The sequence below is a fragment of the Balaenoptera ricei genome, chromosome 7 (assembly GCF_028023285.1).
Source record: "Balaenoptera ricei isolate mBalRic1 chromosome 7, mBalRic1.hap2, whole genome shotgun sequence".
Lineage (NCBI taxonomy): Eukaryota > Metazoa > Chordata > Mammalia > Artiodactyla > Balaenopteridae > Balaenoptera > Balaenoptera ricei.
The window spans coordinates 14708802-14732339 of record NC_082645.1 but is presented as its reverse complement, the minus strand read 5'-3'; the positions used below and the strand labels follow the sequence as shown (position 1 = coordinate 14732339).

The following is a 23538-nucleotide window of genomic DNA, read 5'->3' as shown; positions in this document are numbered from 1 at the left end:
TTAACAGCTCTTAAGGTTTATCTGATTTGACGAGAGCTATTTTCTGGTCACTTATCTAGCCAGATCACTTATTGCTGATGAGGTTTACTTCGGACTTAAAGGCACATTATCAAGTTGGGAAGTTTCCTCTTATTAGTCCCTTTATTTCAACTGAATCTGGAAGCCTAGAGTGTTTTGGTACAGTCGTTTTTTTTTTTAAGAACCCTGAGAAACAAAACTCACCTGCTTCTGCAAGCTACCCCTCCCTTTCTATTCAGCTGTTTTAAGTAATTCTGTTGTGAGGTGTTTATTAGGGTAGACACTTCCTCTGCCATCACTGTAAATACTATTCGGTGATCCTTATTGCTTCTCAGTAATCTTTTTTTATTCTCCATTCAAACTACTCTTTCTAGCCTGGTATTCTTAAAAAGGGCCTAAGCCGATTGGAAAAGCATAAGAGGCGATTTGCAGAACAGAAGCGACTCAGCAGAGTGCACCGTGCTGTCAAGTTCAGCATTGAAGGCAACAGGATGCCCCTGTAGGCCTAGCCCTACCAGAGCGTGTCCGGGAGGTATCCCCAAGGAAGCATGCTCTGCATGGGCTTGAGTTGTCAGCAGCTAGAGTGAAAACAAGTGTGTGTGTGCTTTCTTAACCAGAAAAGGCCAGGACCACTTTCAGTTTATGAAATAATGACCGTAACAGGCACTTAGTGACATTCTAGTCCTCTTGAATATTGAGAAATTGATACGGGATTCCCTTCCTTTATCAGTACCCTAGAGACTAATAGGTAATTACCTCACGGCTAGGCATTTTGGTCTTTCTGACTGGTACCCTTTTTATTAAAAAGGTTTCTGTTAGGGCCTGGAATCCTAGTGGTCGCCCTTACAGGCGTGCAAATTGGTTAGTAACGTCTTGGTGAAAGGGAGGTGGCTTCTTTTCCTGTTGTCAGTGGCTCAGTAACTGCACTGAGGGCTCATTGCATAAAGCCTGACACTGAATATTTAGGAGGTAAATTTAATTAATACATATTCAGTTCATGGTCGGAAATGAAGAAGACTTGGAAACATTCATAAAGCCAGACTCACTGACCTGCTGTGCTCAGAGGTTAACGGTGGCGCCTTTGCGGCAGTGCCCTCTTGAGCATCTGTCTGAGTGTGTTGCCTTCCTTTTGTGACTCCTCCGTGACCCCTGCTTTGGCAGCTATTTCCACGGACACACGTACCTTCCTGCCATTTCACTTTGTTGTTAAGCTACTATCAAAACAAAACACACAGTCTTACTTAATGAGAATAAATAAAGGGTAGAAGAGCACTGGTTCAGTGCTAAGAATTTCTTCATCTCTACTTCCTTCCCTTTTTTCTTCCCACCCCCCCTTTTTTTGGCCACACCTCGGGGCTTCCGGGATCTCAGTTCCCTGACCAGGGATTGAACCCTGGGCCACGGCAGTGAAAAACGTGAAATCCTAACCACTAGGCCACCAGGGAAGTCCCCTTCTTCCCTTTTTTCTTCTTTCTATTTCTGTGTCCCTTGATATCCCTCCTTCCCCCCCGACCACCCCTGTTTATCTTTACCTTTACTTTTCTCACTGTCTCTTCCATCCTTTTATTCCTCTCTTTCATAACACATTTTCTTCCCCAGCACACTATTTTGAGAATCAAGAACTATAATAGGGCAGTGAAAAACGTAATAAAAAATCCTAGTGGCCAGTCTTGTTTGGAAGGGCATGTGCCTGTCTGCTGGTGTTGCTGGTTCTGATCCCACCCTCCCCGTAGCTGATGGGGAGGGGGGCAGAGGTGGCCCAGCCTGTTGCTAGAGCGAGAGGTGACCAGCGTGACGAGAGGGGAGTTCAAGCAGAGTTCTTCTCCATCCCCAGCACTCCCCAGATCAAAACGGGCTGGTATTTATCTTGGCCTGTGTCTGGCTTATAGAGCTCTGTCAAAAAAAGAAAAATAATAATAAGGCACGTTTTGGGGGCTGGTAGTCCCATGTTACATTTCAGTAAATTGTCCTTAAACCACCTGACACTGTTTCCCTGTTCAAGAAGATTCCTTACATATTCATTCAAGGCTTTCACATTGCACAGACACTAATGAGTGTTACTAGAAAACATGTTTCCCAAGAAGAAAATTGGAGTGAGTAAATGGCTTTCAAATGAAACTCTTTTTGTTCTAAATGTAATTTTTATTTTTGAAGTTACAAGAGTAAATATACTAGAGAATAAACCCCATTCCCAAAGTCCTGCTCTTCCTCTGTGTAAGTCACGACTGCTAACAATTTTGATGTGTTACATGTATTTTCAGTAATGCTTTAAACTTAGTTTTTTCTGCTTATAATTGTAGAAAATTTTGAGATTATAAAGAGAAAAATCACTCACCACTCAAAAGCAATTTGATAAAATTTTTGCCTTGTTTTCTATTGATACTTTAATATAATTAAAATTATATTGTATAGAATTTTGATCACTTCTCATTAAACCACCTTATAGAGTTATCATTTGTAATGGCTGCATAATAGTCTATCATGTGACTATATAATTTGTTTATTCATTCCTCTATGGTTTCTGATTTTTCGCTTCTAAATAATGCAGTAACCTGTGCTACATTGTATGTTTATATGCTAATTTTTTCCATGGAATGCTTTTAAAATAACATTAGAATGACACAAGCAGTGCATGTTTTTATATAAACTTTTAAATATGAAAAGCACAAATAAAATTAATGTCACTTGTAATCCCACCACACCTTAATATTAACATTTTGGGTTATTTCTTTCCTGTCCTTTATATATGTGTACATAAACATTATTACTGGTTTGGAGAGGCTTTTGTTGGAGGTGGTGGTGTTTTTTTGTTTTTGGTTTTTAACTTTTAAGCAAAATTGTGATCATACTCTTTTATACCTTGTTGGGTTTGTGTTTTACTTAACATGGTAAAATTCATTTGAGTTAACATTCTTCAGTGACTTAATATTGTGTTGTAATATGATTGTACCATATTTTTTTAAGCAAACCCATCTTGCTAATCTTTTAGGCTACTTTTGGTTTTTCACTGATAAAGCAGCGCAGCATACAGTTTTACTGTCCTAAGGAAGTGGTGTAGGGTTGACAAATCAAGAGAGGAGTCATTGAATTTGACAGGCTAGGTACTCAGTTCTGTGTGTTTTCAGGCTTGGGGTAACCAGGCATCTGCCAGATACAAGTCATACAAGCTGTAACTAGGAGTAGATCAGCGCAGCCTGGGCACGTCCCAGTTGCTGAGGCTAGAGGCTCAAAGTATTAGAGAAGATCCTGGGAGTGGACAAGAAGTCCGGGCTGATGGGTAGGGCTGCTGGGAGTTGGGCAGTTGGCAGAGGTCTGAGCAGGTAAGGCTTCCACTGTGGACTGGTTGCAAGTACTAAAAAGCAGGGCACAGTGTCTGAAAGGAAGTCAGATATTTGGGACTGTCTAGAAATCTGGGGTATTGCATGCATAGGGTGATAGTCGCATAACTTTCTCATCTGATAATGAATTTTTATGCTCCCTCAGAGTACTAGTGCCCAGTATTAAAACTGATATAAAATAATATTTGGAATTGGGATGTATGTAGAAAATCTAGGATGGGTGATCAATGCAGCTCTTGTTCAAGAATGACTTAGAGGTCTTTGCTTATTACTGAGGTGGAAGACGAGTCCAGAGGTGAGATAAGGCTTGGGCGGGGGGGGGGTCTCCCCAACTCAAAAGAACTTCACCACACTGGTACCGACCTTAGGGTGTCTCCTAGTCTCCACCTTATTTTAGCATTCTTTGAATTGAGCTTCACAGGTGATTCAGTAGTAAACATCTGGGGAGAAGAATTAGAAAATCCCATCTTTTTTAAACCACTTGACAGCCGTAAAGATTGGAATTGTTAGATTACTGTAGCCAGCAAGAAGAGTTTGCCCTGATATGACATAAATGGCAGACCTTTTCAACATTTCTAAAAGGTGTCAATTTCTTGGAGACCACACCTTTTCAAGACACAGTCTTTTCAAAATAGAAGAGAAATTACCTAACAAGCAAACCTTTAAACATAAAGGGCAAGCAGAAAGAGATGCAAGAAGTATAAGCCCCTTGGTTCAAGAGAATTAATTTACTTTTCTTTTTGTGTCAAACTAATTGATTGCAAAGTAGTAGTAATAGCAATAATAGCTGCTTTTACTTTGAGCGCCGATTGTTCGCTAGCCTCTGTGCTTGTATTTGTTATTATTATCTTATTCACCTCTCCCAGCAGTCCTGGAAGTAGTTCAGACAAGGGGCATCATTTGCACAGGGTTACAGAACCCTGACTAGTTTCTAATCGGAAACTAGAGTTCCAGCAAGCACCTAGCGGTTCTAACCTCATTCATTATGCTTCAGGCTTTTTCTCGATGACTTTCCTTGCCTTAGAAGATCATTATTTTTTATGCCAGCACTGTTTGAAGGTATATGTGTCAAGCGATCACCTCCACATTTGGTCTTTGAAAGGGAGAAGCATACAGTCAAGATGTGATCTGATGGAATTAGGGGGATCGTAGTTTCAGTTTTAACCCCCCTTTCTCTCTTCTAGCAAATTTCCGTGGACTAGAGGCAAAATTTGAAAGCAAGACACAGATAAGAACAAAATTATTCTCCATTGAGAGAGTTTAATATGCTTTTCTAACACTGCTGTGTATACTTGCTCTGTTGTTCCTGAGATCACCAAAGCTTATTCTGGCTATTCCAGAGCTGAGAGCTCTTCTGTCTGCTGACTTTCAGATAAAAGAAGATGAAAGACAAAACTAAGCGTATGTGTTTCAATAATTTGCTCTTTAATTTTTACCCCACTCTTAGTTTCAGGGGACCTCCAAGAAGGGTATCAGTCGACTGGATAAACAGATGAGAAAGTTCACAGACATCAGGAAAAAAAGCAGATCTGCACACGCAGTAAAAATCAGCATCGAGGGCAATAAAATGCCCTTGTGACTGCCTGGGAGGTTCCCTATCTCTGCTCTTAAGAAATGCGCGATGGACTCTTTGGCGAAAGATGATATTTTAAAAACTTTTTTAGTGTACTTGTAAATGATTCAGCTTGTATCAAATGTTGTCATAGGACTTGCATTTCTCTCAGTTATATTTAAAACCATTTGTTGTGCACTTTGTACAGAAGAATACTAGTCATACTTCTATCAACTTTACACAATAAAATTCCATTCTGGTTTTGGGGGGCTGTCTCTTCATTGTCTTCGAGGATGCATTCTCCATGGGGGTGAAAATTGGTCCTTGGTGAGTGCAGAAAACTTTTAGATATTACAGTGGTTTGTGGCCCTTCGGAGTTCAGCCTGCCTAACTGTGGTGTGGTTTGTCTGGTCGTTACCCTTGGTTCCTGACGATGAGCTTCTGCAACCCTTGGGATTCCTGGGTGCTAGGAATGTCTTTGTGATGCGAATGAGGTGGGTCATGAAAGGCCCCTGGATAGCTTTAGGATGGGGGCTGGTCACCAGAAAGGACCTACCACGTAATTAGAGGGTCAGGACTTTGGGCAGGCCTCATGGGCTGGGGGCTGGGGGGTGCTGGAGATTGACGTAGTCATGTTGCCCGGTGATGTAATCAGTCGTGTCTAAATAGGGAAGCCCAGCTAAAGACTCTGGACACTGAGGCTCTGATTGGTGAACACACTAATGTGCTGAAATGGTGATGGACCTTGATTCCACAGAGAAAGGGTGCAGAAGCTCTGTGTTTCCTCCCAGACCTCGCCTCACCCTGTGTGTGTCTTCATTTGGCTGGTACTCCTCATTTGAATCCTTTACAATAAAACTAATTTTAAGCACAGTGCTTTCCTGAGTTCTGAGTCATTTTAGCAAACTCTTGAATGTGAGGGGATTGTGGGAACCCCCAAATTAGTCAGAACGAGTAACGAGTCGGTCAAAAGTGGGGATGGACTCCACTGGCAGCCGTCATCTCCAGCGCGGGCAGCTCGTGGGGGACCGAGCCCTTCCACCTGTGCAGCCAGTGATGACTTCAGGTGGTCAGTGTCAGAACCGAATTGCAGTATCCCACTGGGGTTGAAACAAAATGCTGACAAAATCTTATTTCTTAGTATTTCTCTTGTTAGGGAAATTTTTAATTATTTGATTTAAATTAAATTCGTTTTCTCCTTGGGGGAGGTCCTACAATCTGAAAAAAAAGATTGAGAAATAACTGTCTTAGAGGAAGCATGGACATAATTAAAAATCACTGTAATTGCTGATAAGCAGCTGGGCAGTTGGGATAGAGAATAATGTTGCTTATGGCTATATTGTTCTATTTTTGTGATACTTTAAAGTCATTTTATTAGTCTCTGCAAACTTATTTATGAGAAGTCTCTTGTTAGTCAAGAAGACTAAATCCAAGAGTAAGTAATTGATTTTAATTATAGAAATCTTATGATACAAATTGGGGAAGGGTTATCTGGCAATGTTGATTTTCCAAAACACGTGAGAATCTTATTGGCGATAAAAGCCTTGGAACAACCAAAAGATCACGAAGTTTTTGCACTTTACTCATAAAAAAATGGGGATCTCTTTACCCTTACTTTCAACAAATTTAAAAGCACAAATGTGATAGTTGTAAAAAGCAGGTACATAAAGATATCAGGTAATAGCTAACCACTAGATGGAGATGGAAAAACAACTATTTTCTGCAATGTCATTTTTGCTTTATATTAATACCCTCAAAAACACTCATGAGAACAAAACAAACAGCCATCTACTGAAACATGTTGATGACCTTGATCATTAAAAATTCTAAACAAGAAAAGTAAAATAGTACTTTTTTAAAAAGGCTTTAGAGTTATTAATACACCATTCTGGCATTTAATGGGGTAAGCTCCAGTCATCTGAAAATTTCACGTATGTAGGGTAAAACTCCTGATGGTGCCAGGTGTTAAAGTGATAATCATACCTGGGGAATTCAAAATGTTAAAAAATTGCTAGTTTCTTTATAAACTACCATTGCTGTGTGGTTCATTTTAAGTCTCAAAATTGGCCAAGAATAGTCTTTTTTTTTTAATTGGAAATACTTCCAATTTACACTAATGTTGCAAAAGTGGTAAACTCCCATATACCCTTCACCTGTATACACGAAGTGTTAACGTTTTGCCACATTTGCTGACAGCTTGCCTCTTGATCCCCAAATACTTATGCATATTTCTCCCCAAACAAGGACCTTTAGTTTGTCCCAGTGTTGGTGCTGTTAACTTTGGCCACTTGGACGTAGTGATGCAGAATCACTTTTTTTTTTCAATTAAAAGAAAGTTTTAATTGTTGATTAATTGTAATTTTGGGAAACTTTTATGTGAATATGTAATGTACACATAAAATTTGCCATCTTAAAGGACAGTTTTTAAGTATCCCGTTAGTGGCAATACAAGCATTCCCTTTGTTGTGCAACAGTCACCACCTTCCATCTCTGGAAATCTTTTCAGCTTGCAGAACTGAAGCTGTACCCATTGAACAGTAACTCATTCCCCTCTCCCCCAAGCCTGGCAAGCACCATTCTACTTTGTCTCCGATTTTGACTACTCTAGATGTCTCATGTAAGTGGAATCATGACTGGATCATTCATTCAGTTAGCATAAATGTCAAGGTTCTCCTATGGTGTAGCATGTGAAAGAATTTCATTTTAAGGCTGAATAATATTCTGTCATGTATATACCACATTTTGTCTATCCATTCTGTTGATGGACACTTGGGTTGCTTCCACCTTCTGGCTATTGTGAATAATGCTGCCATGAATATGGGTATACAAATATTTCTTTGAAACTCTTCTTTAAATTCTTTCAAGTATATACCCAGAAGTGGAATTGCTGGATCGTATGGTAATTCTATTTTTTAATTTTTTTCTTTATTATAATTTTTTTTTATTTAATTTTTTTTGGGCTGCATCCGGTCTTAGTTGAGGCATGCAGGATCATTCGTTTCGGCATGGGCTCTTCGATGTGGTGCGTGCTTCTCTCTAGTTCTGGCGTGCAGGCTCCAGGGCGTGTGGGCTCTGTAGTTTGCAGCACGTGGGCTCTCTTGTTGAGGCGTGTGGGCTCAGTAGTTGTGGCGTGCAGGCTTAGTTGCCCCGTGGCATGTGGGATCTCCGTTCACTGACCAGAGATTGAACCTGAGTCCCCTGCATTGGAAGGCGGATTCTTTACTGCTGGACCACCAGGGAAGTCCCTGGTAATTCTATTTTTAATTTTTTTAAATGGCTGCACCATTTAACATTCTCACCAACAGTGCAAAAGAGTTCCGATTTGTCCACACCCTCACCAACACTTATTTTCTGGTTTTTTGATAGTAGCCATCCTAATGGATGTGAAATAGTATTGCATTGTGATTCTGATTTTCATTTCCCTAATAATTAGTGATATTGAGCATCATTTTGTATTCGTATTGGTGCTTTGGGTATCTTCTTTGAAGAAATATCTATTCAAATCCTTTGCCCAGTTTAAAGTAAGTTTTTCCTTGTTGGGTTGTCAGAGTGCTTTATGTATTCTGGATGACTCTTTATCAGGTATAAGATTTGCAAATTTTTTCCCATTCCTTGGGTTGTATTTTCAGCTCTGTTAATTGTACCCTCTGACACACAGTTGATTTAAATTTTGATGTAGTTCAGTTTATCTTTTTCCTCTTTGATTGCCTGTGCTTTTGTGGTATCCAAGAAATTTTGTCAAATCCAATGTCATGAAGCTTTTCTTTTTATTTTTTCCTTTTCCATGCAGTTTTAATTTCTCCCTTTTCCAACAACAGTGTTGTTGTTCGTTTTTTAAAATTTTTTTGGAGTATAGTTGAGTTACAGTGTTAGTTTCAGGTGTACAGCAAAGTGAATCAGTTATACATATATACACTTTTTTAGATTCTTTTCCCCTAAATGCCATTACAGAGTATTGAGTAGAGTTCCCTGTGCTATACAGTAGGTCCTTACTAGTTGTCTCTTTTATATATAGTAGTGTGTATATGTCCATCCCAATCTCCCAATTTATCCCTCCACCTCCCCTTACCCCCAGTAACCATAAGTTTGTTTTCTACATCTGTAACTCTTTCTGTTTTGTAGATAAGTTCATTTGTACCCTTTTTTTAGATTCCACATATAAGCAATATCATATGATATTTGTCTTTCTCTGTCTGACTTAACTTCACTCAGTATGACAACCTCTAGGTCCATCCATGTTGCTGCAAATGGTATTATTTCATTACTTTTTATGGCTAAGTAATATTCCATTGTATATATTTACTACATCTTCTTTATCCATTCATCTGTTGATGGACATTTAGGTTGCTTCCATGTCCTGGCTATTGTAAATAGTGCTGCAATGAACATCGGGGTGCATGCATCCTTTCGAATTATGCCTTTCTCTAGATATATGCCTGGGAGTGGGATTGCTGGATCATATGGTAGCTCTATTTTCAGTTTCTTAAGGAACCTCCATACTGTTCTCCATAATGGCTGTACCAATTTACATTCCCACCTACTGTGTAGGAGGGTTGCCTTTTCTCCACATCCTTTCCAACATTTATTGTTTGTAGATTTTTTTGATGATTCATGAAGTTTTTCTTATGTTTTCCTATAAGAGTTTTATCTCATATTTAGGTCTTTGATCCATTTTGAGTTAACTTGCATTTGATATAAGGTAAGCATACAACTTTTTTTTTTTTTTTACATGTGAATATCTAGTTTTCCCAACACCATTTGTTGAAAAGATTGTCCTCTCCCATTTAATGGTCTTGGCACCCTTATCAAAAATTATTTGACCATATATGTCTATTTCTGGACTCCATCAGTCTATGTTTGTCTTTGTGCCAGTATGATACTTCTTTGACTACTGTAGTTTAGTATTAAAATTTGAAATCAGAAAGTGTGAGTCCTCATACATCATTCTTTTTCAAGACTGTTTTTTCTATTTGGGATCATTTGAGATTTCATATGAATTTTAGGATGAATTACACTGTTTCTGCAGTAAACATCATTGAGATTTTGATAGGGTTTGTATTGGTTCGGTAGATCACTTTGGGTAGTACTGACATCTTAAGAATCTCCCAATCTATGAACACAGGATGTCTTTCCATATATTGTTTTCTTTAACTTCTTTCAGCAACATTTTATAGTTTTCGGTGCAGAAGTCTTTCACCTCCTTGGTTAAGTTTAGTCCTAAGTATTCTTTTTGATGCTATTGTAAATGGAATTTTCTTAGTTCCCTTTTAGGATTTTTCATTGTTAACATGCAGAAATGCAACAAATTTTTGTATATTAATTTTATATCGTTCAACTTTGCTGAATTTGTTTATTCTAACAGGTGTGTGTGGTTGTGTGAGTGTAGAATCTTTTGGCATGTCTGTATTTAAGAGCATGTCTGCAAACATTATTTTTCTTCTTCCTTTCCAGTTTGGTTGACTTATTTCTTTTTCTTGTGAAATTACTCTAGCTAGGACTTCCAGTACCATTTGATTAGAAGTCTCAAGAGTAGGCATCCTTAATTTTTCCTGATCTTAGAGGAAAAGCTTTCAGTCTTTCACCATTGAGTATGATGTGAGCTTGTCATGTGTGGCCTTTATTATGTTGTTATAGTTTCCTTCTATTCAGTTTGTTGAATGTTTTTTATCATGAAAAGATGTTGAATTTTGTCAAATGCTTTTTCTCCATCAATTGAGATGGTCATGTGGTTTTTGCCCTTTATTCTGTTAATGTGATGTGTTACACTGATTGATTTTTGTGTTTTGAACCATACTTGGATTCCAAGAATAAATCCCTCATGGACTTCCCTGCTGGTGCAGTGGTTAAGAATCTGCCTGATGATGCAGGGGACACGGGTTTGAGCCCTGGTCCAGGAAGATCCCACATGCTGTGGAGCAACTAAGCCCATGCGCCACAACTACTGAAGCCTGCTCGCCTAGAGCCCGTGCTCTGCAACAAGAGAAGCCACTGCAATGAGAAGCCTGTGCACCGCAAGGAAGAGTAGCCACGGCTCACCGAAACTAGACAAAAGCCCACGCGCAGCAACGAAGATCCAACACAGCCAAAAATAAAATAAATTTATTTTTAAAAAAAGAATAAATCCCTCTTGGTCATGGTGCATAATTCTTTTATGTGCTATTGAATTTGTTGGCTAAAATTTTTTTGAGGATTTTTAAAAAAACATTTCCTAGAAGAAAAAGCCATGATTTTGTTGTTGTCAACAGCATTAATCACAGAGTGACTAAAATTTTTGTTCACCTCTACTCTCTATTAATATTACTTGAATATTCTCTTGCTTTTGCAGTTAAAAGCATTGAACACCTATGATACCTAATGAATGTGTATTCTTGCTTATATGCTATAGTCATATGATTCCTAGGCTCTGGCACTGATCTTACTGTTCACTGATATTTCTTACTCAACAGATGGCCTAAAAATCACTCTAATAGCAACTTGTATTTTAACTTTAATTTGGCAAAGTTATTTTTCTAGCTACTCTGGTAGTGTGGCCTAATTCAACTTCTTAATTTGGTAATACGCGATCCTATTATATATAGCAAGAGAATTATCATAACATTGACTCTTCCCCTTCTCTACTGGTAGGAATAAAGGGTTAATAATTAACCAAATATCTGTAATGAAACAATTCAGAATTTTAAAGGCAATCTCTAATTACTCTGTTCTAACATTTGGTACAAGTTCTTTATTTTTGAAAATGTGGTAATATGTACAGTTTATCCACATATAAAGTTATGTCTTAACTAAAGTGAAAGTTAAGAGATAATTTAGTATCTATACAACTTTTATTGCTAAGAGCTTTTTTTCTTAGTCATAATACATTTTTGAAAATAATTCACAAGTTTCGAGAGTTTCATGTGAGTCCATTATAGCATGAGAAATAGATTGTATTTTTAGTTCAATAAATTTTATTTTCCTAGGGTTTGAAAATAAAAGACTATCAGCTTATACAGAAATTCAGTTTAACAAACATTTATGTTTAGATCATGATACTTAATGATGTAAGGAATCTCAAGGTGTAGAAAGTATGATCCCAGCTTTGAGAAGTTTATAATCTAGGAAATAATCAGAAATGCCTCACTCTAATGATAATAATAATAAGCATCAGTTGGAGATTGTTAGTTTGAACAACCTCACAGTCACCTGATACATAATCATCTTTGTCATATCAAAATTCAAAAAGTCATTCTGAAGAGGACCTTCACTGAGTTACATGTGAATAATATAGGCCTACAGGTTTATTTACTTTATTGTAAGACATGGACACAAGAGGATTTTTTCCCCCCTGTGTTGAGGATGTTTCCACCTATCTCGTTCAATATCCTCATTTAATTTTCCTTGTAACAATTCTTTTAAACGTGGATCTTTTAAAGAATTGATATACTTCCTTATACTGAATTGTGACAATTTTGAAAGCCAGTATCTTTTATTTTGCAGGAGGGGGTGTGAATTACTAGAATTAAAGTTATTTTTAAATAACCTTTTAATATTTTAGACTGAAGTAGTAGGTTTTTGTTTTGTTTTTATTGAGATATAATTGACATACATTATATTAGTTTCAGGTGTACAACATAATGATTCAATATTTGTATATATTGTAAAATGGTCACTGCAGTGAGTCTAGGTAACATCCATCACCATACATAGTTGAGAATTTTTTTCTTGCGATGAGAACTTACCAGATCTACTCTCTTAGCAACTTTCAAATATGCACTACAGTGTTATTAACTATAGTTGCTATGCTGTACATTGCATCCCCATGACTTATTTATAACTGGAAGTTTGTATCTTTTGACTCCTCTCACCCACTTCACCCATAACCCCACCCCCCGTTCGCTGAGAATTTTTGAGTCAATATTCATCAGGGATAATTGGTCTGTAGTTTTCTTGTCTTGTACTGTCTTTCTCTGGTTTTGGCCTCAGAGTTTGGAGTTTGGAAGTGTTCCCTCCTCTTCCATTTTCTTTTGGAATAATTTGAGGAGGTTTGATGTTAATTCTTTTCATATTTGATAGAATTCACCAGTGAAGCCATCTTGTCCTGGACTTTTCTTTGGTGGGAGGTTTTTGATTACTGTTTCAATCTCCTTACTAGTTTTTTTTTTCTTTTCTTTTCTTTTCTTTTTTGACTGCACCACATGGTACGTGGGATCTCAGTTCCCCAACCAGGAATTGAACCCATGCCCCCTGCATTGGAAGCACGGAGTCCAAACCACTGGACCTCTGGGGAAGTCCCTTATTCTCCTTACTAGTTATAGATCTATTCATATTTCTGTTTCTTCATGATTCTGTTTTGGTACATTGTGTTTCTAGAAATTTGTCCATTTTATCTATGTTACCCTATTTGTTGACATGCAGTTCATAGTACTCCTTTATAATTCTTTTTATTTCTGTAAAATTGGTGGTAATATCCCTTCCTTGATAGCTGATTTTAGTTATTAGAGTCATCTCTTTTTCTTAGTCAATCTAGCTAAAGTTAAATTTTGCTGATCTTTTCAATGAACCAAGTCTTTGTTTTGCTTTTTTTTTTTTCTATATTTTGTTTCTCTCTGCTCTAATCTTTATTATTTTCTTGCTTTTGCTCTGAGTTTAGTTTGTTGTTATTTTTCTCGTTTTTTAAGGTGCAAAGTTAGGGTGTTGATTTCAGTTTTTTAAATATAACAATGAACAATTATAGATTTATCTCTTAGCATTACTTTTGCTGCATCCCGTAAGTTTGGGTATGTTGTATTTTCATTTTCATTTATTTCAAGACATTGTCTAATTCCCATTGTGATTTCTTTGAGCCATCAGATGTACTGTGTAAATTCCATATATTTGTGGATCTTCCTGTTTTCTTTTGCCATTGATTTCTCTAGTTTATTCCGTCGTGATCAGAAAAGATACTTTGTATGGTTTCAATCCTTTAAAATTTAGTAGGAGTTGTTTGTGGCCTTACATCTGGTCTATCCCAGAGAATATTCCATGTGCACTTGAGAATAATGTATATTCTGCTGTGGTTGAGTGACACATTCTGCATATGTCTGCTAGGTCTAATTGGTGTCTACAGTGTTATTCAAGGCCTCTATTTCCTTACTGATCTACTGTCTTGCTGTTCTATCCATTATTGAAAGAGGGTATTGAAGTTTTCTTCTATTTTTGTAAATCTGTCTATTTCTCCCTTTAATTCTGTCAGTGTTTGCTTTACATATTTAAGAGCTCTGATGTTTGCTATATATATGTGTGTGTTTATATGTTATATCTTCTTGGTGAATTGACCTTTTTATCATTATATAATGTCCTTCTTTGTCCCTTATAACAGATTTTGACTTAAAAGTCTACTTTGCATATGAAGCGTATGAAGATTCCCTTTTCTCCATATCCTCACCAACACTTGTTATTTGTTGTGTTTTTGTTAATAGCTCTACTGACAGGTGTGAAGAGATGATAGCTCATTGTGGCTTTGATTTTCATGTCCCTGATGATTGAGGATCTTCTCTGTTGGCCATCATTATGTTTTCTTTGGAAAAATGTCTATTCACGTCTTCTGCCTATTTTTTAATCACATTTTTTTCTATTGAGTTGTATGAGCTCTTTACATATTTTGGATATTAACCTCTTATCAGATATATGATATGAAAATATTTTCTCCTAATCAATAAGTTGTCTTCTCACTTTGTTGATTGTTTCCTTTTCTGCTCAAAAGCTTTTTAGTTTGATATAGTTTCATTTGTTTATTTTAGCTTTTGTTTCCCTTGCCTGAGGAGACATATCCAAAAAAATATTTCTAAGGCCTATGTCAAAGAGTGTTCTGCCTATGTTTTCATCTAGGAGTTTTATGGTTTTGGGTCTTACATTTAAGTCTTTAATCCATTTTGAATTTACTTTTATGCATGGTGTGAAAGAGTAGTCCAGTTTGATTCTTTTGCATGTAGCTGTCCATTTTTCCCAACACCATTTACTAAAGAAGCTGTCATTTCCTCATTGTACATTCTTGCCTCCTCTGCTGTAGATTAATTGCCCATATACATGTGAGTTCACTTTGGGCTTTCTATTCAGTTCTGTTGATCTGTGTGTCTGGTTTTATGCCAGTACCATTCTGTTTCGATTACTGTAGCTTTGTATTGTAGTTTGAAATCAGGGAGTGTAATACCTCCAGCTTTGTTCTTTCTCAAGATTGTTTTGGCTATTTGGGGTCTTTTGTGTTTCCATATGAATTTTGGAATTATTCTAGTTCTGTGAAAAACATCATGGGTATTTTAATAAGGTGTGCATTGAATCTGTAGATTGCCTTGGGCAATATGGTCATTTTAATAACATTAATTCTTCTGATTAATGAACGTGATACATCTTTCCATCTGTGTCATCTTCAATTTCTTTCATCACTGTCTTATAGTTTTCTGAGTACAGGTCTTTTACTTCCTTAGTTAGATTTATTCCTATGTATTTTATTCTTTTCGATGTGATTATAAATAGGATGTTTTCTTAATTTCTCTTTCTGATTGTTGTTAGTGTATAGAAGTGCAACAGATTTTTGTATATTAACTTTGTATCCTGCAACTTTACCAAATTCATTGATGAGCTTTAGTAGTTTTTTGGTGGCGTCTTGAGGGTTTTCTCTGTATAGTGTCGTGTCATCTGCAAACATTGACAGTTTTACTTCTTCCTTTCCAATTTGGATTCTTTTTATTTCTTTTTCTTGTCTAACTGCTGTGGCTAGGACTTCCAATACCATGTTAAATAAAAGTGGCGAGACTGGGCATCCTTGTCTTGTTCCTGATCTTAGAGGAAATGATTTCAGCTTTTCACTATTGAATATGATGTTAGCTGTGGGCTTATCATACGGCCTTTATTATGTTGAGGTATATTCCCTCTATACCCACTTTTGGAGACTTTATCATAAATGGATATTGAATTTTGTCCGAAGTTTTTTCTGCATTGAGATGATCCTATTTTTATTCTTCAATTTGTTAATGTGGTGTATTGCATTGATTTGCAGATATTGAACCATCCTCACATCCCTGGGATATATCCCGCTTGATTATGGTATATGATCCTTTTAATGTATTGTTGAATTTGGTTTGCTAATATTTTGTTGAGGAATTTTACACCCATGTTCACCACTGGCATATAATTGTTCATAGTAATTTCTTATGTTCTTTTGTATTTCTGTGGTGACAGTTGTAACTTCTCCTTTTTCATTTCTGATTTTATTGATTTTGGCTCTCTCTCCTTTTTATTCTTAATGAGTCCAGCTAAAGACTTCTCAATTTTGTTATTTTTTTCAAAAAACCAGCTCTTAGTTTCATTAATCTTTTCTAGTATTTTTTTAGTTTCTTATTTTATTTATATCTGCTCTGATTTTTATGATTTCTTTCTTTCTACTAACTTTGGGTTTTGTTTGTTCTTCTCTTTCTAGTTCCTTTAGGTGTAAGGTTAGGTTGTTTGAGATATTTTTGTTTCTTGAGGACAAGGCTTGTACAGCTATAAACTTCCCTCTTAGAACCACTTTTACTGTATCCTATAAATGTTGGGTCATTTTGTTTTCATTTTCATTTGTCTCCAGGTATTTTTTGACTCCCTCATTGATTTCTTTAGTGCTCCATTGGTTGTTTAGTAGCATACTGTTTAGCCTCCACGTGTATGTGATTTTTGCAGTTTTTTTCTTATAGCTGATTTCTAGTCTAATAGCATTGTGGTTGGAAAAGATGCTTTGTATGATTTCAGTGTTCTTAAATTTACTGAGAATTGTTTAATGGCCTGGCATGTGACCTATCCTGGAGAATGTTCTATGTGTACTTGAAAAGAATATATTCTGCTGCTTTTAGATGGAATGTTTTATATATATATATATATATTTTTCCATCTGGAATAATGTGTTATTTAAGGCCAGTGTTTCCTTATTGATTTTCTGTCTGGATGATCTGTCCATTGATGTAAGTGTGGCTTTTTTTTTTTTTTTCTTGGTCATGCCATGCAGTTTGCAGGATGTCAGTTCCCTGACTAGGGATTGAACACAGGCCATGGCAATGAAAGCCCAGAATCCTAACCACTAGTTCCCTACCAGGGAACTCCCATAAGTGGAGTTTTAAAGTCCCCTTACGTTATTGTGTTACTGTCAATTTCTCCCTTTGTGTTAATATTTGCTTTATGTGTTCAGATGCTCCTATGTTGGGTGCATATATATTTGCAATTGTTATATCTTCTTCTTGGATTGATCCCTTGAGCATTACATAATGTCCTTCTTTTCATCTTGTTACAGTTTTTGTCTTAAAGTCTATTTTGTCTGATATAAGTATCGCTACCCCAACTTTCTTTTTGTTTTCATTTACATGGAATACCTTTTTCCATCCTCCTATTTTCAATCTGTGTGTGTCTTTAGCTCTGAAGTGAGTCTCTTATAGGCAGCATACATGTAGCTTTTGTTTTTGTATTCATTCAGCCACTCTATGTCTTTTGATTGGAGCATTTAGTCCATTTACATTTAAAGTAATTATTGATAGGTATGTATATATTGCCATTTTGTAAATTGTTTTGAGGTTATTTTTGTAGTTCTTTTTTGTTGTTTTCTTCTTTTGTTCTCTTCCCTTGTGATTTGATGACTATCTTTAGTGTTATGTTTGAATTCCTTTCTTCTTCCTGTATGTGTATCTATTATAGATTTTTGGTTTGTGGTTACTGGGAGGTTTATATATAGCAATCTCTATATATATATGTGATTAAGTTGCTGATCTCTTAAGTTCAAATGCATTTTAACAACCCTGCATTTTTACTCCCTACCATGTTTACTGTTTTTGACATCATATTTTACACATGCTTTGTCTGTGTATCCCTTAACTACTTATTGTGGATATAAATGCTTTTACTCCTTTTGTATTTGAACCTTCCTATTAGCTTTATACATGGTTGATTTACTGCATTTACTGTATATTTGCCTTTATCAATGAGCTTTTTCCTTTCATAATTTTCATGTTTCTATTTGTGGCCTTTTCTTTTTCACTTAGAGAAGTCCCTTTAACATTTTTTGTAAAGCTGGTTTGGTGGTGCTGAACTCTTATTTTTTGCTTGTCTTTAAAGCTTTTGGTGTCTCCATCAAATCTGAATGAAAGCCTTGCTGGTACATTATTCTTAGTTGTAGGTCTTCCCTTTTCATCACTTTATCATGCCACTCCCTTCTGGCCTGCAGAGTTTCTGCTGAAATGTCAGCTGATAGCCTTATGGGAGTTCCCTTATATGTAACTTATTGCTTTTCCCTTGCTACGTTTAATATTCTCTCTCTATCTTTAATTTTTCCCATTTTAATGGCAATGTGTCTTTGAGTGCTCCTCTCTGGGTTGATCCTGTTTGGAAGTCTGGATGTCTCTTTCCTTTCCCAGGTAAGTTGGCTGTGTCCACTTCACTTAGTTCTTCTTCTGGCGTTTTATCCTGTTCCTTCATTTGGAATATATTCCTCTGTTGCCTCATTTTGTCTACTTTGCTGATTTTACCTCTATGTATTTGGTAGGTTGGTTACATTTTCTGACCTTGGAGAAGTGGCCTTTTGTAGGAGATGTCCTATGAGTCCCAGCAGCACACTCCTCTCTGGTCACCAGGGCTATATGCTGTCGGGGTGCCCCCGTTTGGGCAGTGTGCATCCTTTTGTTGTGGCAGGCTGACTACGGTAGGTGGTCTGGTAGGTGTGGTTAGCTACCATCCGGTTGGTCTCCAGGTCCTGCCTTGTGCAGATGCTGCTGGCCACTGGTGGGCAGGGCTGGGTCATGATGCTGCTGAATACAGGGCCCCTGGGGTTCCTAGGGCTAGTGCTGGCCCACTGGTGGGCAGAGGTAGATTCTGGAGTGTCCTTTGAGTTTGGAGGAAGAGTGATTTATTTGTAGTTCTTGTCTTTGTTGTATGCTCTTTGAGCAAGAAGTTATAACTTTTGGCTAGACGTAGTCTAGAAATAGAGAGGGTTCCCCCGGACCAGTTCTGTGTGAGACTGGCAGAGGTCAGTAAGCACTGGTCTTTTGAGGAGCTTACATGGTAGTTGACTAATGTAGTTATGTGTAGCCATTCCAAGCTGGCCTCTTCTGAAACCCATGTCAGGAAGAAGTAGGACCAAGTCAAAGAGTCTGTGAGTTCCCAGGGGTCATGGACCAGGTCCATGTGGTTGTCTCCAGTTTGCTGAGCTAAACCAACACACAGCGCTTCACATTTTGACATTTATTGTACTTACTTCTATGAGATGGTGTTGTCCCTGTTTTGTGAAGAAAATGATGCCAAGGGAACAAGATGCCACCTACCTGGTGAATGGCAGAGCCAGAATTCAAGCTCAGGCCTTCTGATTCCAGATCCTATGTGCTTTCCTGGCCACCTGATCAATTGGATCTTTTCCACATGGAGTATGTGATAGCTTTTATTGTTCAGACTTTTCATCCCTTGGCTTTTATTTTCTGATCATTCCTAATGATTGCTATTCTGTTTTTACTGATGAAGTCAGAGAGAAAACCATGAGGTGGATAAAGCCATTTAAGTGTTTCTTGAGAAATAATATTGTTCAATATGAAATTTTAAAATGAATCAAATACAGTAGAGTTTCAGCATAATCATATTAAACTTAGAGGTGAATTCAGAATGAATTTGCTCTCATATCAACCAATTTTCTTTTTAAAGCAGAAAAGCAAAACTTTGTAAGTCAATCCCATAGCATAGGTGGTCTTATAAGGACCATCCTGTACATTTCTCTACTGAAAGGGAGAGGAACTAAAACCAGCCTTGTGCCTACTATGTGTTGGGTTAATTTTTTAATTAACTATAAGAAGTCATCATTACCTTTTATTTTTTATTTTTTAAATTATATCAGTTCCAGGTGTACAGCATTATTGTTCAACATCTGTATACACTACAGAGTGATCACCATCTATCATTACCTTTTATATAAGTGAGAAAATGTGTTCACAATGAAATGACAGCCCAAAGTCACACAGTAAATAGCAAGCCATCCAAAGATCTGAAGTCAATTCTGCCTCCAAAGCTTTTGGTTATGCTCTGGTGTTTTCTGGAGGAAATGCTAGGATTTAAATATATGCTTGGAGTTTTTGTGCTGAGTCTGTAGTTGCTCTTGGACCTTGTTAAACTTATGCCATCTGAAATGAACACCTGTGTCCATTCTCTCCCAGGTCTTGCTGTTACTGCTCAGTGCAATCACACCTTGAATAATAAATGGAGACCTCAGGACACTGACAAAACTAAATCCTAATGAAGAGCCTCAGTGGGTCACAGCCACGTAGGAGCTGAGATTCAGCCAAACTGGTAAATGGTTTGATGACAACCTTCTTCAGACATCATATTCATTGATTTTCGTTAGGGCTAAGGATCTGGGGGGAAAGTTTTGAACTTTGTCCACTACTGGGTTTGATTATTGATTGGATTAATGGGCTGGAGTGGCCCAGACAGAGGCCCACTTGCAGGGATTATGGGAACCCTGAGAGAAAAGGATTCACCATAAGAGAAGAATCAGGTGACAGAGCAAGCCCGTCTTTCCCAAGAAGATGGAATGTTGGAGGGAAAGTGTAGTTCCAGGTGTGTATGTCCTGACCCAGTCAATCTGGAGATACACCACCCTGAGAAGGCGTATACTTATTCCAAAATTGAGCACTTGCCATTGCTCAAAATATTTAACAAACCACAATGTCATCTTCAGAGTCCCCTGAGTGTCCATAATGGTAAGAAACTGTTCTTTCAAGAAAAGCAGGCTTGGAACAAGAATGATAAGTTATTCAGAGCCAAGTCTGCTAACTGAGGCAGCTGAATCAAGATAATTATCTTTGGGGTCAAAAACCATGTGTTCTTGTACCCATGAGGGTGCACCTGGAGGAGGCCTTCCCGCCATGCTGCAGGAGTCATCGCAGCCTCCGGTGGCAGAGCTTCATTCTCTACCCACTCACCCCTGTATGTTTTTTACATTATTATTTGTTTAATTGGAAAGTAAAAGCTGCCCATGGTTAAAAAAGAAACAGTTAACAGTGCAAAGGATGCGAGTGCAAATCTCCCTACCACACACAGGCAATCACGTTTCCACTCTCTTATGTGAGCATATGTGGTTCTAAATGGTCCCTTCTAAGAGAGGAAATGAGGGCCCGGCATCCACACTGTTGTCACCTTTCTCTCCCACTCACCACGCTCCTAATGGAGCTCTCCTGCGGGTAAGACTCTTAGCACTTCGCTCCACAGAGAGGCACAGATAATCAAGAAACGCCCAAGGCAGGCCTTTGGGACTCCCCAGATTCTTAAACACCACCATAGCAGGGAATTGCCACTGCTCTGTACCCTGAAATTTTTCTTCTCCAGCTCTCTCACATCAGATCATTTTCTGTTCACGTCTACAGCCAGCACTAATAGTTGGACTTCTTTTGGAAGAAGGGAGAGACAGAGGGAGGAAAGGTGGGGGAGAGAGATGAGAGAGAAGAAAAATGGGGGGGAGCAGAAAGAGGAGAGGGGAAGGGGGGGACAGGACCTTTCACTCATGGCTATCGGGTTGTTATGAGTTGAACTGTGCCCCCTTCAAATTCATATGTTGAAGGTCTAACCCCCAGTACCTCAGAATGTGACCTTATTTGGAAATAGGGTCATTGTAGATGTAATTAGTTGAGTTAGGATGAGGCCCTATGGAAGTAGGTGGGTCCCTAATCCAGTCTGACTGGTATCCTTATAAAAAGGGAAATTTGGAAACAGACACACGGGGAGAACACCATGTCAAGAGGAAGACAGAAATCAGGGCGATGCTTCTACAAGCCAAGGAGTGCCAGAGATTGCCAGCAAAGCATCAAAAACCAGGTGAGAGGCGTGAATAGAACCAGCCCTGCTGACACCTTGATTTTGGACTTCTGGCCTCCAGGACTGTGAGAGAATAAATGTCTGTTGTTTAAGTCACTCAGTCTGCGGTCCTTTGTTAGGGCAGCCCTAGCCAACTAATGCTCCAGTCAAAGGCAAGCTGTTGGCACTCCAACCTCCCACATCAGTCAAGGAAGCGCAACAGTGAGGAGGAAAGTTTGGGTTCTGGTGCCAGCATGCTCCTCACTTCCAGTGTTTGCCGGCCCTGTCTACTGAACCCCCCCCATAAATCTTCCACTTTTCAGTGGGGACCTACGCAGTAACGAGAGCCAGATAAACTAAAGGAGGCTGTCACTTGGGCTCTCCCACTAGCGCCCTGAAGGCAAGACTTAAAATTAGAAGTTGCAGCCACCTCAAAGTTTGCTTCCTGGAGCCTCTGTGCCAAAAGGACAGGTAAATGCTTCACGACGGACTTTTGAAGACGTTCCTCTATCTCTTCTAGCATTTAATGTTGCTAAAGAGAAATTTGCTTATGCCTTTGAAGATGACCTTTAAAAAAAAAATCTCTCTAGAAGCTTTCCAGTGTCTATCTTTGATCTGAACGTTCACAAGAGTGTGTATAGGCGTGGGTCTTTTTCTACTCACTTGCTTGGCACTTGATGGGTTCTTTTAATTTGAAGACTTATCTCCTCAGTTCTGGGGCATATTTTTCTATTATTTCTTCAATAATTTGTACTCTTTCATTTTTTTCTATTCTCTTTTTCTGGTATGCCATTTAATCAGATGCTGGACACCTATATTTATGTGTTTTTTCTCCTTGTGTTATTTATGTATGAATATTTATTTTGTATTTTGAGTTGTAATCCAATACTTCTTTATTTTGTTGTTCAGATGGATCCAGCTTTGGCCATTGGGAACTCTTTCAGTTGGCTCCTATGTCTCTTTGACATAGCCCCATCTGTGTGTGTGTGTGTGTGTGTGTGTGTGTGTGTGTGTGTGTGTGTTTTGAGCGAGTCCTTCCTTTCTGGCACTATAAAATACTCCAGGCTCATCTTGTATATTTTCTGCCTCAGTCCTATAATCAGACATTTCTCTGGGGATCCCTGGTTCCTTTTATTGGAGAATGGTATCGGAAACCACGATCTGGGCACTAGTCATGCTTGTTGCTTCTGGGGTGTTGCTGCATCTGGGCCCTCCCAGCAAGAGCTGAGACAGAGCAAGGATATAAATTTGTGTATACCACCCCATGTATACAACCATATCTCTAAATATTTCTCTGTGTAACCACCTGTATCTGTGTTAAGCTAAACATGAATTCGTACTGATGTTTTCAACTCGAATCTATTACCTTATGGATTATTCTAGCCTCCTTCCCTTCCTTATCTGTAAGCTGCCACTCCCACAGTGAGAATCCTGGCTTCCACCCTCTGCCATCAGAATTGCTAACCCATACACCTAAGAGAAACAACTTTATCAACTCAAGTTCAGTTGTTATATGCAGTTATTTTTTCCTTTAGTCTTACAAACTCCACTCATTTCCAGGGTTACTTAGGTCAGCACCTTTACCCCAATCCCCTTAAGTGAGATTGTTTTGTGATACATGAGATTTTTTTTTTTTGTCACAGTCTGAATTTCATTGTAGGATTTCCCCAAACTTCTAAATGATTTTTTTAATTTGCATATATTAAGGTTCACTTTTTATACTGAAATTCTATGGGTCTTGACAAATGAATAATATCATGTATCCATCATTACAGTATATAGAGTAGTTTCACAGCCCCCCCCCCAAAACCTTCTGTTTCACCC

General features: G+C 38.1%; 1 protein-coding gene across 5 annotated transcripts in view; it reads left to right on the top strand.

Annotated features, from left to right (window-relative positions):
* The window catches only part of IWS1 (interacts with SUPT6H, CTD assembly factor 1), a 65328-nt gene extending 43510 nt beyond the window's left edge, over positions 1-21818 (top strand). For 2 of the 5 annotated variants that reach the window (XM_059927696.1, XM_059927695.1), the window contains exons 14-15: positions 393-550; positions 4804-4893. In XM_059927696.1, the coding sequence (XP_059783679.1) occupies positions 393-521 (129 nt within the window). In that variant the 3' untranslated portion in view covers positions 522-550; positions 4804-4893. Of the gene's footprint in view, positions 1-392; positions 551-4803; positions 5782-20078; positions 20212-21617 lie in introns of those variants that run through there. The other 3 variants (XM_059927694.1, XM_059927693.1, XR_009504179.1) reach the window with 2 other exon arrangements.
* The last annotated feature ends 1720 nt before the right edge of the window (positions 21819-23538 follow it).